The sequence below is a fragment of the Harpegnathos saltator genome, unplaced genomic scaffold (genome assembly GCF_003227715.2).
Source record: "Harpegnathos saltator strain DR-91 unplaced genomic scaffold, Hsal_v8.6 scaffold173, whole genome shotgun sequence".
In the NCBI taxonomy this organism is placed as follows: domain Eukaryota; kingdom Metazoa; phylum Arthropoda; class Insecta; order Hymenoptera; family Formicidae; genus Harpegnathos; species Harpegnathos saltator.
In genome coordinates this window covers 709,887-723,129 of record NW_020229954.1, presented here as the reverse complement: position 1 = coordinate 723,129, position 13,243 = coordinate 709,887, and the positions used below count along the sequence as shown (strand labels likewise).

Here is a 13,243-nt window from a genome sequence, read left to right as displayed (position 1 = left end):
TCTCGGAGATCCTCGACGTCATTATGAGAGATACGGCGGTTGAGAGAACGCCCAATCTCGTCCTTCTGCGTATCTTTCTTCAGTCGAGCGCGATTCGATCGGGACAATCGCGCCTAGACTCGCACTAGAGGCGAACGAAAGGGAGGCGAATCCTCGCCGACGCCGAATTACGTCGGTACCGCGGCGAGACTCGTGGGGAAAGGGAAGAGTATCCTGGAAGCGTGTCTTCACGGTGGTTGGCCACCGGCACTTCGCAATTCTCTCCTGCGTCCCACCCGCCATTGCCCAAGTCAGCCACCGTCGTCTTCTCCCCTCGGGTTTGTGCAGGCCACGCTTTTGCGAACAACTCCTTCGGTGCATTTAGTACGTGTCCGTAACGAGACCACGAAGAGTCGCGCGGCTGGGTGTCGGAAGAAAGAGCCGTGACGCGCGTTACTCGCCTTCGTGAAAAAAAAAAAGAAAGGAACAAACAGAGATATCGACGCCGTTGGTTTTACGCGCGGGAAAGTCGAGTGGAAGTAAATTTCCAGGAAGTCATCTCGCACAACCCCTGTGGATTTCGCCTTCGCCAGGAATCGTGCGAGGATCTCTTCAGGATCCCACGGGAGAGACTTTCGCTGGCTGGGTGAACGGCGCTCACGCAGAAGGTAAAGCTCCTACAAGGTCGGAAAGTGCAACCTTTCATCGAGTACCCTGAACGACACTCTTTCCACCCCCCTTGAACCCCTGCCGTTTCTTCTGATGTCCTTTTTCAATCTACTCTCGATAATTATACAATGTCGACAACGAAATTACCGGACGCTGGAAGAATCTCAGAAAGGTCACAAGGTAGATTTTCCCGAGGACAAACGCGGGAGCTGGTTTTTCGCGCACATGCTCAAGGTGAAACAGGGTGAAGTAAAATCGTCGGTCGCTTCAGAGTGAAAAGGAACCATCGAGGATCCATCAATCGCGCTCTTGGAGATCCGTTGCTCGATCCGCGCAGAGGTGCACGACCTTTCTCATTGTTGCACGTTGCATAACGACGCGCGGCCCGAAAATACTCGCGGCAGAAAATGAGATGTACGCGCACGGCATATCTGACTGACTGTCCGACTGACTGACGGCGAAACATCCAGGAAGTCGGAATCACTTTCACTGCAATCGCGTCTGGCCGCTCCGTCGGATCGTTCGGTCGGGACCGAGCCAGACGGCTGCGACCGCGACGACGACGATGATGACGGTAATGAAACTCGGGAGGCAATTAACGAGCGCTTCTCTCCGTAATATCGCCAAATGGGCCATTCCGTGAAGCAAGCATGTGCCGTATGTTAAGCGCTTAATTAAACGCGGCTCGAGCCGAGTGAAATCTCCCCGCACCGCCTGCGCGACTCCTCGCTCCGGTTTGCCGCTAAAGTTTTCTTTTACCTTCCATTCAGAATGTAGTTCCGAAGAAGAGAGATACCGTCGGAGCAATGAATGCGCTAATTTCCTAATATTACGAATAAATAAATAAACTTACGTGTTGGTGCAAAGCGATCCTTAAGATGTGTTGCACAGAGACCGACGTGTCCCGTTAATTAAATGAAGATTGCTTTTGACACGCGAAATAGATTATTTGAACTTATTTCAATTCTTTCACAGGCGTATCCTCTGCTGCAAAACGAGCGTGGTCTCATTTCTCGAAATTCCGAGTTATGAAAGGCGAAAAATTTGATCGATAAGTCAGAATCTCACGTAAAAATCCAGAGATTTTCTCAGACATTTATTCGCGTTATAGCAACACCGGGCGACGGGGGGGGCGGAGGGGAAAGGAGGGGGGAGGAGAGGGGAGGGGAGACTACTTGGCCGAGTTTCATGAGAATCGCAAGGATCTTGCCGGAACTTTATTTATCCCGGAGCAGTCTTTATCTTATCGATCGGTCTCGAGCGAGACGACACGGGACATGTAGGAGAGCGTGTCGCCTCCTTCAAGTGCCGTAATCCTTATCCGGAAGTGGAGCCGGCCGCACCGTTCCCCGGCGCACGTGTTCACCGCATCGCGCATCGTGCTTTCTCGCGAATCGCGGCTGTATCGACGTCACGTTCACGTGCGAATGACTTTTCAGGCCGGCCGATTGTTCGCTGCTCTCTTGCGGCCGCGCTGCGCCGCTTACGAAATCCACGTGTTTACGCGTGACAAGATCCCCGCGATCACGGTGAGCGCAAGGCGTTATCCTTGCGGGCGTCGCGCGTCGCGTAATTGCGACGAGCGCGCTCAGCCGCACGAATAATGAAGCGAATCGCAGGAGCGATCGCTCCTGCGAGACATACGCAAAAGTTTCGCAAACGAGAGCGTCGCGAGAAGGACGAAAGGCCGCGAGATCTCTCGCGTACTTTCTCGGCGGTGTGCGGCCGCCTCGCGCGCTCTGCGAATTTTTCATTTTGCCCGGCTCGCGTCCTGCGCCTCTCGTCCTTCCGGAGCACAAGCGCGCCCAGTGCGGCGGCAATTATTACGGACGACGATTGTCCTAGCGGTCTTTAGCTTTTGCTTACGGTACGGGGCATCAATTTTGTCGTCTGTGACCGTGACGTGCGCTACACGCGCGCACACAGATGGACACGTCTAGCCTGGCGTCAGGGTACGTACGTATCCTGACACCGCACCGTGACAAACCGTCCAAGGGCTCGCGAAATGCTCACGAGATCCGACCATCATCGGCCGCCTCGTTTCGTCCCGTTTCATCCCGAGCGGGTGCTCGTGCGACACGCCTCGTCACCTCCTCGCACGCGTCACCTCGCCCACGCGGAAGCGCGTGCAATTAGCTAGCTGCGGTTCGCGCGCTCGCGACCCTCATCTCGGCTCATGTGTCATGTGTCGAAACGAACGTACAACGCGGACTTGTTCTTGCGCTGGACAAGCATTGTTTCGACAAAAATGCAGGGAAATTTAAAAAGAGAGTCCGTTTCCTTGAGAAGTCCCCCGTATGATTTTTATTTTCTTTTTATTTTTAATCATTAATAATATTAATAATATACAGGGTCTGTGACCCCTTTGGTGTACAAGATTGAGACAGTGGTATACGAGTAAGAAAATTCTCATACAATGAAAAGTGAAAGAAAGTAATAAAAAAGAAGAAAAAGAAAGAAAAAGAAGGAAAGGAAGAAAGAAAGTAAGCGGGAAAAAGGATGATTATAATTTAAAATATTGAAGCTATCTCGTTGTTCATTTGGCTTGGTATTATCAGTGGAGGTGCACTGTCTCGAAGAGAAGCACCGAAATTTAACCCTTTGCGCTCGAGAGGAGAGCGACTTTCAGTCGCCACTGGGTTTTATGTTAGCTGTAAGAAGTTTGTCGAATATTCGCAAAATCGTCGAGAGTCAGCTCTCAAGTGCAAAAGGTTAAATTCTAGACAACTTTTTCGTTAAGGCGAAGTAGTAAGACGATTTAACGATTTAACTCTAGACGATTTTACGAATATTTGACGAACTTCCTGGAGCTAACATAAAACCAGCAGAGTCGCCTCTTGAGCGCAAAAGATTAATTTGAAATTGTCTTATTGCTCAGCTGGATCTTTCAGGGCGACACGTGTCCAGTCGTTTACAGAAAGTTTATGACGTTAATGACTGGTGTTAATTCTGCTCGTGAATAGCTTCTGTACATGTCGTATTTCAAGGTGTGACAGTTCTCTCGAAAACTGCTCGAGAATGCGCAAACTCAACGCTCAGATTCGCGCAATCTCGTTAACTTCCCGCGGGCTCACTATCTCGTCAGCCGAGAAAAAGAAAATGTAGCGAGCTTTGTGCCTAATAACATTGCCGACGCGCGTCATTCAGCGACGATAAATCACGCACGGCGCTGCGCGGCACGACGCTCAGAGCCGCGCAGCGCCGCGCAGCGGGCTGTTGTCGGCCGGCTGAAGGAAATGAGGAAAGTCCGGATATGCTCCTGAGTATCGGCCTACCTAATCTAGAAAAGGACGGTCTGAAAAAGCTTCGAATGTGGACGCTTAATTGCATGACTTTCGGTGCTTGCGTGCACGATCGAAGCGATACTCTCTAGTTGACGAGCGTTAGTTGACGAACGCTCCTGTTCTCCTGGCTCTCCTTCAGATTCGCACCCCCGCCACGCGCGGCGGGATACATGTTGCAGAAGATGTGGAAGTGCTGCTCGTGCTGGTCGTAAACTACGGTCCAAATGCGCGATGGTCAGGCCATCGGAAGGCGGTGGGCTTCTGATAGTCGGCTGGCTTCTGGCGTTGCGCTCCATCGGCGCCGGCGCCCAACTGGACCCCGATTACGGATGTCCGCCTCAGGAGAGGATACTGCCATGCAGGTGCTCGACGCGCGACATGGAGGTTCAGATATGGCAAGTGGACAAACGCGCACGAGACGAGTCGAGCGTCTTCTTATTTTTTTTTTAGGATCCTATAAAAGAGCAAATTTCATTGTAATTTTGGAAGCATTTATTTCTTGATATTATCTTATTACGACAAATTACTGACACGTCAATGGAGACTCGTATTCACTCGGCTTCACGTATGACTTCACGTAGGTGTAGTCATAGCGAGCTACCGAAGGTACTGGAGGGTCTCAAGGCGGTGAGCCACTACGTGGACCGACCGGTGGATGAGCTGATCCTGGAGAACAACAACTTGCCGAGTCTACCCGGCAAAGTGTTCGCGACCCTGCGCGTCTTGCGCCTGATGTTGCGTAACAATCGTCTCGAAAGGGTGTCGTCCGGCTGGCTGGAGGGACTGCACGACTCGCTGCTGGAGCTCTTCATCGTCGAGCCAGACTTACGGTCCTTGCCCGTGGACAGTCTGGAGAACCTGCAGGGTCTCGAGGCGGTGACGCTGCAGAGCCGCGTAATGAAGCGGCTGCCAAGGTTTTCCAGTCTACCAAAGCTCAGGTACTTGCAGATCAACTCGCCCGCCTTGCTGGAGCTCGCGCCCAGGAACTTCCGTGACATCCCAAATCTGGAGCAGCTGCACGTGTTTGGTAGTCCAAGGCTGACCAGGCTGGAAGCCGGTCTCCTTCGAAGTCTACCGCGGCTGGAACTGATCAACGTCACCGACTCCGGCATCCACTGGATCCACCCGCGGGCGGCGATCGATCTGCCGGACCTGAAGGAGGTCTCCTTGGCGGGCAACGCGATAGTCGACGCCGCCATGGTCGGTCGTGCGTGCGTCGACCTGCCGTCGTTGTCGATCATACGTCTGGACCGTAACCGTATCAATCGCCTCGGTGAAGGCTCGTTCGTCGATCTGCCGGTGTTGTCGCGCCTCTACCTGTCGCGCAACGTCATCACGGAGATATTCGCCGGAGCGTTCCAACGGGTGCCGCTCCTCAAATCGGTGGACTTGAATCACAACCTGATTCACCGGATCCACCCGGAGTTCTTCCCGCGCCGTGCGGTGAACGTGCTGGAGGAGATGTGGCTGATCAACAACGACCTGAGCCACGTGGCCGAGATACGCTCGGTGCTTGAGGCCTTGCCGCGGTTGAAGTTCCTAGATGCCAGTCACAACCAGCTGGAAGAGATACCGTTTGGCACTCTGAGAGGCCATCCTACTTTGGAGAGGCTGCATCTCAATCACAACCGACTGGCGTTCCTGCAGAGGGAGACGTTCACAGCGATGCCGGCGCTCAGGGAGCTCCGGCTGAAGAACAATTCCCTGTCAAACCTGCTGGAAGCTCCCTTTTGGAATTTGCCGGCGTTGAAGGTAAAAACATCGTCGCCTACGATTTCACCGCATCAGCAGATTCTTCTAGAGACTCTGAAGAACACCATTTCTTCTCTCCAATTTTCTGCTCTCCAATTGATTTAATTTCCAGTTGAATTAATCCTTAACGCTCTCACGCTTCGTTTCATCAATCGCACGTGATGATCGTGCGTTCAGATCAAGTTCTGCTATTTGTGACTATATGACAGCGTAATAATTGGTGTTTTATATAATTCGATTCGATGTGTTTATTTATTTTGTATAATTTTACATTTGCACCCTGATCGAGACATTGCTTTCAGGGCCTCGATCTCTCGGAGAACTACTTCCGTCACATAGAGCCGCATCTGCTGACGAATCTGCCGAGTCTCAGGCGACTGGATCTCAGCGGTAACGCGATCAGCCTGATCGAGCCCGAGTCCTTTCTCAACACACCAGCGTTGGAGCACGTGAACGTGTCGGGCAACGCCTTGTCCATCCTTCATCCTCTCACCTTTCGTCACCTAACAAACCTGTACGAGCTGGACGTCGGCTGGAACCGCATGCTGGAGGTGGTGCCCGGTCTGCCGAAGGACATCGAACACCTTCACATGCCGATGAACCGCATCGTCGCTTTGCCGGTGGTATCCTCGCAGGATTTAGCCCTGCCCGCTTTGCGATCGCTGGATCTTAGCGCGAACGGTATCGAAAGGATTCCGCCCGGCACGCTCGCCGATCTGCCGAACCTGAGGAGACTGAATCTGGGCTACAACGCGTTGCGGCTTCTCGAAGACGGCGTCTTCGACGGGCTCGGCCGATTGGAACAGTTGGACCTGAGGTACAATCGATTAGTCACGTTGCATGGACGAAGCTTCCGGCCGCTCAAATCGTTGATGGACGTGAATCTGCGCGGCAATCGAGTGGAGGTCCTCCGGCCGGACATCTTTCAAGAAAACGTACGGCTGCAGAGAATCGACTTTAGCAGAAACAATCTTGCCCAAATTCCTCACGCCACCTTCACCAATACCAGGTAAGAAACGTATCGAAATATTCGATAAAAGCTTTTCCTGCGTAAAAGAATAGGATTTTCACGGCGTAATTCGGGTGAAGTGAGAAGTAGGATTTTCGCAATTATATTTTGTGACAAAAATATGAAGTAATATTATTTTGACGAATATTCTCGAAAAAATATCCAGAATATAAATTTGTCGTTATATAAATATATTAAAAAAAGGTTTTTATATAATATAATGTAATACATAAAAGTTGTACTGCATTCCTCTTTGGTTATCGTGATAAATTTCAGCTTAATTTTATTAATCATTAAAGCCCGCTCTCTCTCTCTCTCTCTCTCTTAAATTTGATCCCGACATTATACGACGCTCGGTTCTCATTTCCGTGTGCTGCCGTGTGAGAAGGAAAATATTAATTTACCGCGGCATATCTTGATTAAGAAAATGACTCGAAATCTAATATCGAGCCCGCAGTTTTCCCCGCGTTTTCGTTACCTCGCGCTCGTCTCGTGTTCTAGTGGAAAAGCAGTTTCACTCGCGGTTACTTGATTGCATCACTCGCAAATTGGTACCTAGAAAGTTCTTCGTGCGCACGCTAATATCTCTTTCACGTCGTTGTATAGCATCGGTCTGGCGTGTCGCCTAATTCGCGGTATCTCGACTCGTTTTCGCACACGCGGTTTCATTACGTCTCTTCGAATTTTTTCGAATTTCGATTGTGCGCAGACGATATGTATTCTCTCTTGTTTTCTTCTCACGTTATACGCGAAAAATGTCTCGTCCCATCTGTCTCGTCGGAAGAGAACTCGTTTTCCGGGTTTAACTCGAATAAAACGCGTGTGCGTGAAAACGGCGAGCGTCAAGACGACGAGCGACATCGCGAGCGAATTGAAAGCGCACGTCTGAATCTCTCACGCGTCCCTAAATTCTTCCTCGCGCTGGCGCGTTTGAGAAAGGCGAGGGACACAGTTTCTAATGATTCCGTGCGGACAAAACGGCGACAATGTCAAAACTCGTTACAGAGACCTTCGCGAACTGTACGCGTCGCACAATACTTTGACCGAGTTACCCGGATCGCTGCACGGCTTAACAGCTCTTCGGGTCCTCGACTTGAGCTTCAACAAGCTGAACATCCTATCTCCGGAAACGCTGAGCAGCCTGTCGTCCTTGCTGGAACTGAAGCTGGTCAGAAACCGTATACGAGAACTGCGGGAGGGCGCGTTCGATGGCTTACCGCGGCTGTCCCTAATCGATCTGGAGAACAATGATCTGCGAGTAATCGAAAGAAATGCGATCAGGGCGTTACCGGAACTGCAGGCCGTCAGGCTCGGCAGTAACCGATTGCAGGTTACGAAATTTCGAGATAGTTTACATCGCAATATCTCGGTTTTCAATAAGAACGTTATTAACAATAACAATTTTTTCCTCAAATACTTCTTACGTACCGTAAAAGATTCTTAAAACTAGAAAATAATATTGCCAAATATATTTATTTTTGAAAAACTTTTATATTAAGCTTTTTTATTAAGATCTTTAAGAAATATCAAGTGCACCATCATATAAATTTATTCTCGTAGCCTGGTCAGGCTCGGCAGGAACCGACTGCAGGTTACAAAATTTCGAGATAGTTTACATCGCAATATCTCGATTTTCAATAAGGACGTCGTTGATGATAACACATTTTTCCTCAAATACTTCTTATCGTATCGTAAAAGATTCTTAAAATTAGAAAATAATATTGCAAAACATATTTCTGAAAAATTTTTATATTAAGCTTTTTTATTAAGATCTTTAGAAGAAATATCAAGCGTATCGTCATGTAAATTTATTCTCGTATAAATATCACACGCATAAGAATGTTATTTACATTTATCACATAACGTAAGAGTGCGTACAAGTTGCACGAAACACGGTAACATATTCCGCTTCATTATCGTTCGATCTCTGCATATATCGCGAGTCTCGTAGAATCGGAGCAACAAATGACGTTCCGATGCGTGATTTTACAGTCCATCCCCAGCGGCGCTTTCACCGAGCTGCCGTTGCTGCAGAGCGCAGAGCTCCAGGAAAACCGCATTCAGGAAATCGCCGGTAATGCCTTCATTAACGTACCACACCTGCTGTTCCTTAATCTAAGTCACAATCATCTTTCCGGACTGGAGTACGTCGGTCTGGAGAGCCTCCGTTCGTTAGAGGTCCTTGATCTCAGCCATAATCGACTGTCCAGGGTCTCCAGCAATAGTCTGGCGGCTATGGAGTGGCTGGTCGAGCTGAAGGTACGCGCTCTTCTCTCGATTAATTTGCGGCTAATTAATTAGCGTTAATGAGATTAACCGCTCCGATGCCTCACGATGGAATGCAACGTCGCGCTTTCTATATTTCGCTGCACCGATTCCTGGTGCACATCATTACAGGCATCCTTGAAATACGCGCTCGAATTGTGCGCGGACGCGCAGGATAATTCGATTAGGCGCGTAATAACGCGTAAAGGAAAAACAACGTGGAACAACAATACAGGGCCTGTTTTTCTCTTTTTCTTTTTTTCGCTATGATAGAATCGAATACTTTCTCGTCGAGAGTGAAACTCGACGCGCGAACCGCGATGCGAAACGGACCGCTCTCTGCCGGCGGAGCAATTATTCGTACACCCGTCGCATCGTTAATTAGGTGAGAGATAGCCGAGCCGCTTTACATACGTTTCCCTTTCTATGTGCGCAGATGGACAATAATCGCATATGTGCGGTGCACGGCTCGCCTTTCGACGACATGCCGAGGCTACGGGTGTTGAGTCTGCGAAGCAATCGCATGACCGCGGTCTCCGAGAGCGCCTTCAAGAGACTGCGATCGAACATCGCAGTTTTGGACATCGACGGTAGGAAAACCGTCGTAGATTTAAGTCAATTGACACAAATATAATTGGAGGGATGAATGAAAAAGAAAGACGAATTAAAAGAGACCGGTAAATTCAAGGAAGCTACATAACGGTTGATTTTATACTTTCTCGGTAATCGTTCATTTCGGAATAAAAAAAAGAAAATGAAAGAGAAATTGATGAAGAAGAAAGATAGATTAAAGGAACCAGTAAACTCGGCTATATAACGGTCGATTTTATACCTTTTTGGTAATCGTCCATATTTTTTTCCGTTTCTCTTGCAAAAGGAAACCCGTTATCCTGCTCTTGCGGCATGCTCTGGCTGCGAGGATGGCTGCAGCAGGCTTCCACGGAAGGACCCCGTTGTGCCGATGGTTCTCTCTTCAAGGAACTCCGACTGTCGCGTCAGGACTGCCAGCGTGAGAGATACGCGGAACCGGTTCATCCAGGTTGCGAAACCGAAATGATTAACGTCGCTACGCCGTCGGTTTCTTCATCCGGTAAATAAATATTAAACAAGGAGATAGACAAGAGGAGATAAACCGTCGATCTTCTGTTCTGAGGAGGGGGAGAGAGAGAGAGAGAGAGAGAGAGAGAGAGAGAGAGAGAGAGAGAGAGAGCGAGAGAGAGAGAGAGAGAGAGAGAGAGAGAGAGAGAGAGAGAGAGAGAGAGAATTTCGATTCTACTGTTGGTTTTATTATTGAAATTTCTTTACTATAAATTTGCGTCTTTTTATCTGCCCGAGAAAAGAACGATATATAATTATATATGAATCTTGTCTTTTTTCATATAGAAAAAATGCTGTTGTATAAATACAATTAAAGTGACTGCTTATGTTTGTGGCAATCCGTGATGTTTAATCCGTGAATGAAACTAAATTTTCTTTTACTTCATAGCTTTAATAGCATCTTTTCCATTTGGATATGTATGTATAATTACATTTGATATGGTCATACAAAGACAAGATTTATGTAGGAGCCATATATTATTATATATAATTTTACATAATTATGTATAATCTCCTTTCCGCCTGGATGACCGCTTCGATTAACACCCTGATTTACCTAAAAATCAATTAACGACACATCGATATTTCGCAGCGTTCGGCATCACGGAGACGGTGCCACTCTGGATGAACCTCAAGGACTCTTCGACGCAGAAGCCGTCCATTTCTCAGGACCCCGATTACTTCTACGAGTACTTGGATTACCAGCAGGATAACACGAGCATGTCACCACCCGGCGTGTCCACCGCCAGCGTGCCCACACAGACCGTGAAGATCATTCAGCCGCCGTCGCCGCCGCCGCCGCCGCCGTCGCCGTCGCAGACGCAGAAGCAGCATCAGAGTCAACAGAAGAACGCGACGTCGCCGGTGAAGAAGCATCCGGCGATGCCACCGTCGCCCAGTAGCTCCGGCTTTACCTTCTTTGGCGTGCCGTTACCGAGCCTGAATTTCAACCTTTGGGGACACTCGGGCAGGAAAGCCGAGAGGAAGGAATCCTCGTCGTCGTCGGGCAGACCAGGTCGCGGACGTTACCGATTCTTCCCGCCGACGGAGCCCGAGATTCACCGGGGTGGCTTCGTACCCCTGCCACGCGCTCAGAGTGGCTTCGTGCCGATTGTCGATCCCAGGTTGATGTATGAGAAACGCGCGAAGTACGAGAACGTCACGAAGTCGTCGAACGCGAGCGGCACTGTCATGCCGCAGGAGGAACGCGTTCGAAAGAGCGGCAACAGCACTGTGATCAAGGTGGAGAAAAACACCGTTCCTAGAACTACCAATAAATCGCAAACGGAGCGGGAGCGGGAAGAACTATCGACCGCGTCGACGTTGGACCGATCGGCCGTGCTGATGAGCTCCTTCGAGTCCCGCAAAATCTCGACTGACGTTAACAAAATTAGGTGACCAGCCGAATTTTACTGACGATCCTCTTTGTCAGCCTTTGAACATTCAGATACTCAGATACAAATTTGTTGAATAAATGCCAACGCAAATGGTTCATAGTTCATAGTTTTCGACATAGTTTTCGTTGCTTAGAAAGCGCGCTTTTCTTTGAATTACTTTTCTTCAAGTTCGAAGTCCCTATATCGTTATCTACTTTTCCGACTGATCTTTCTTTTTGGTTTAACTAGCTCTAGCACACCGAGCACAACGAAAAATATAGAGCCAATAGTCGTGGAGGAGACATCACAAGAGGCTCATGAGACGTCGGTGTCCACGAAAATTTACGACAGTGAGAGTCTAGAGGTGAGCACGGAAAACGTTAAGTTCATCGAGAAACCGCAGGTACAAACCGCCAGCAGAATCATTTGGACGACACCCAAAGTGACGATGACAGAGTCGAGGAAAGCAACGACCGCCAAGGAAATCGTAACGACGACGATGGAGGTAGCGCCAAAAGGAAGCAGCACTGCAAAGTGGGACCTTGAAGTCTCCGAATACGAAGGAGACTCGAGTCACTTAAGCAGCACGACCGATTTCTACGACGAAGGTGAGTCTGTTTCGTTCGCATCTTTACGAATTAGCCAATGAATCTTGAAGTCTTCGAGTTGACATAAATAGCGAACGCCACTGCAAAATCAGAATCTAGAAATTTGAAAAGCGAGACAATTTCCCGACAATAACCCCAAAATCTAAGTACCAAGAATTCAACAGCGTCCTGAAAGAGAGAGAGAGAGAGAGAGAGAGAGAGAGAGAGAGAGAGAGAGAGAGAGAGAGAGAAATACAACTTTCCCAAAAAGTTATGCTAAAATCTGTATAACGATATAATGTACAGAAAAACATAGCTTTCTCTAACAACAAAAGCCAATAAACGTCAGCTAACAGTAACATAATATCAACAAGTACAAGCTTCAAAAATCGTGTAAGACACATCGCAACAAAGTTCCATTCATTGCAGACGATTCGTACACGACGAAGGCGAACCCGCCGATTTCGCGCTTCTTAACGTCCGTGACGACCCCGGCGCTAAGTCGTCCCAAGGAAACCACAACCATGATGATCTCGCACACTTCTCGAGGCACGGAAGCGTCCGCCTTATCCGCGTTTCTGATCCCAGGCGGGCAAGTGCCATCCTCAGGACCAACAGTGAATTTTCGTCCCCTCGGCAGATCCACGATCACAAAGGTCGCCTCGCCACATCTCGACCGAAATCTCGGCGAGCCGTCGAGAGAGAGGCAGAAGTTCGTCACGGGTAGCACTCTGAAAAACACCGAGATCGTTGACGACAGGACACTAGGCCAGAACGAGGCGTTCATCGTCGATGAGGAAGCCAGAGTGACGGACGACGGTCCTTTCAATTGGTATTTCCAACATTACAACGACACGAACTTGGAACCTTACGTGGGCGTAGTTTACGGCGGTGTCGCGAAGATCGACGCTAGTCCATGGCTATTCGTGCTCGTTTGGAGTGTCCTGCTGTAAGGATACCTGGAGCTCGCCGACTCCGTCGTTTTCTCGTTTCTTCTGTCTTGGGGACAACCGTAACGAAGCGTAAGGACGGTTCGTGTTCGTCGGATTTGTTTCGTAAAAGACAATTAAACACAATGCAAGCGAAGTCTGCCAATGAATATTCTTGTATGTGAGTGCTGAAATCGCACACTGCGTGTGCAGGCATGCTCTTATGACGAACAATGTATACAGTTGCGCGGTACGTTATACCTGTCCCGTCCGGGAATCAACGATGCAGGTATTA

General features: G+C 49.1%; 1 protein-coding gene across 1 annotated transcript; it reads left to right on the top strand.

The window, feature by feature from the left end:
• Positions 1 to 400: 400 nt before the first annotated feature.
• atk (artichoke) lies at positions 401 to 13,209 on the top strand. Its single transcript, XM_025297214.1, has 11 exons — positions 401 to 647; positions 4,112 to 4,327; positions 4,514 to 5,684; positions 5,987 to 6,693; positions 7,699 to 8,023; positions 8,686 to 8,952; positions 9,395 to 9,548; positions 9,836 to 10,048; positions 10,649 to 11,450; positions 11,682 to 12,040; positions 12,449 to 13,209. The coding sequence occupies exons 2-11, from the start codon at positions 4,164 to 4,166 to the stop codon at positions 12,970 to 12,972; spliced, it is 4,686 nt and encodes a 1,561-aa protein (XP_025152999.1). The 5' UTR covers positions 401 to 647; positions 4,112 to 4,163; the 3' UTR covers positions 12,973 to 13,209.
• Positions 13,210 to 13,243: the final 34 nt, after the last annotated feature.

Coding starts and splice junctions, on each gene's coding strand:
- atk (XM_025297214.1), top strand. CDS start 4,164: ATGGTCAGGCCATCGGAAGGCGGTGGGCTTCTGATAGTCGGCTGGCTT. Junction 6,694..7,698: donor GCCACCTTCACCAATACCAG/GTAAGAAACGTA, acceptor AACTCGTTACAG/AGACCTTCGCGAACTGTACG. Junction 10,049..10,648: donor GCCGTCGGTTTCTTCATCCG/GTAAATAAATAT, acceptor GATATTTCGCAG/CGTTCGGCATCACGGAGACG.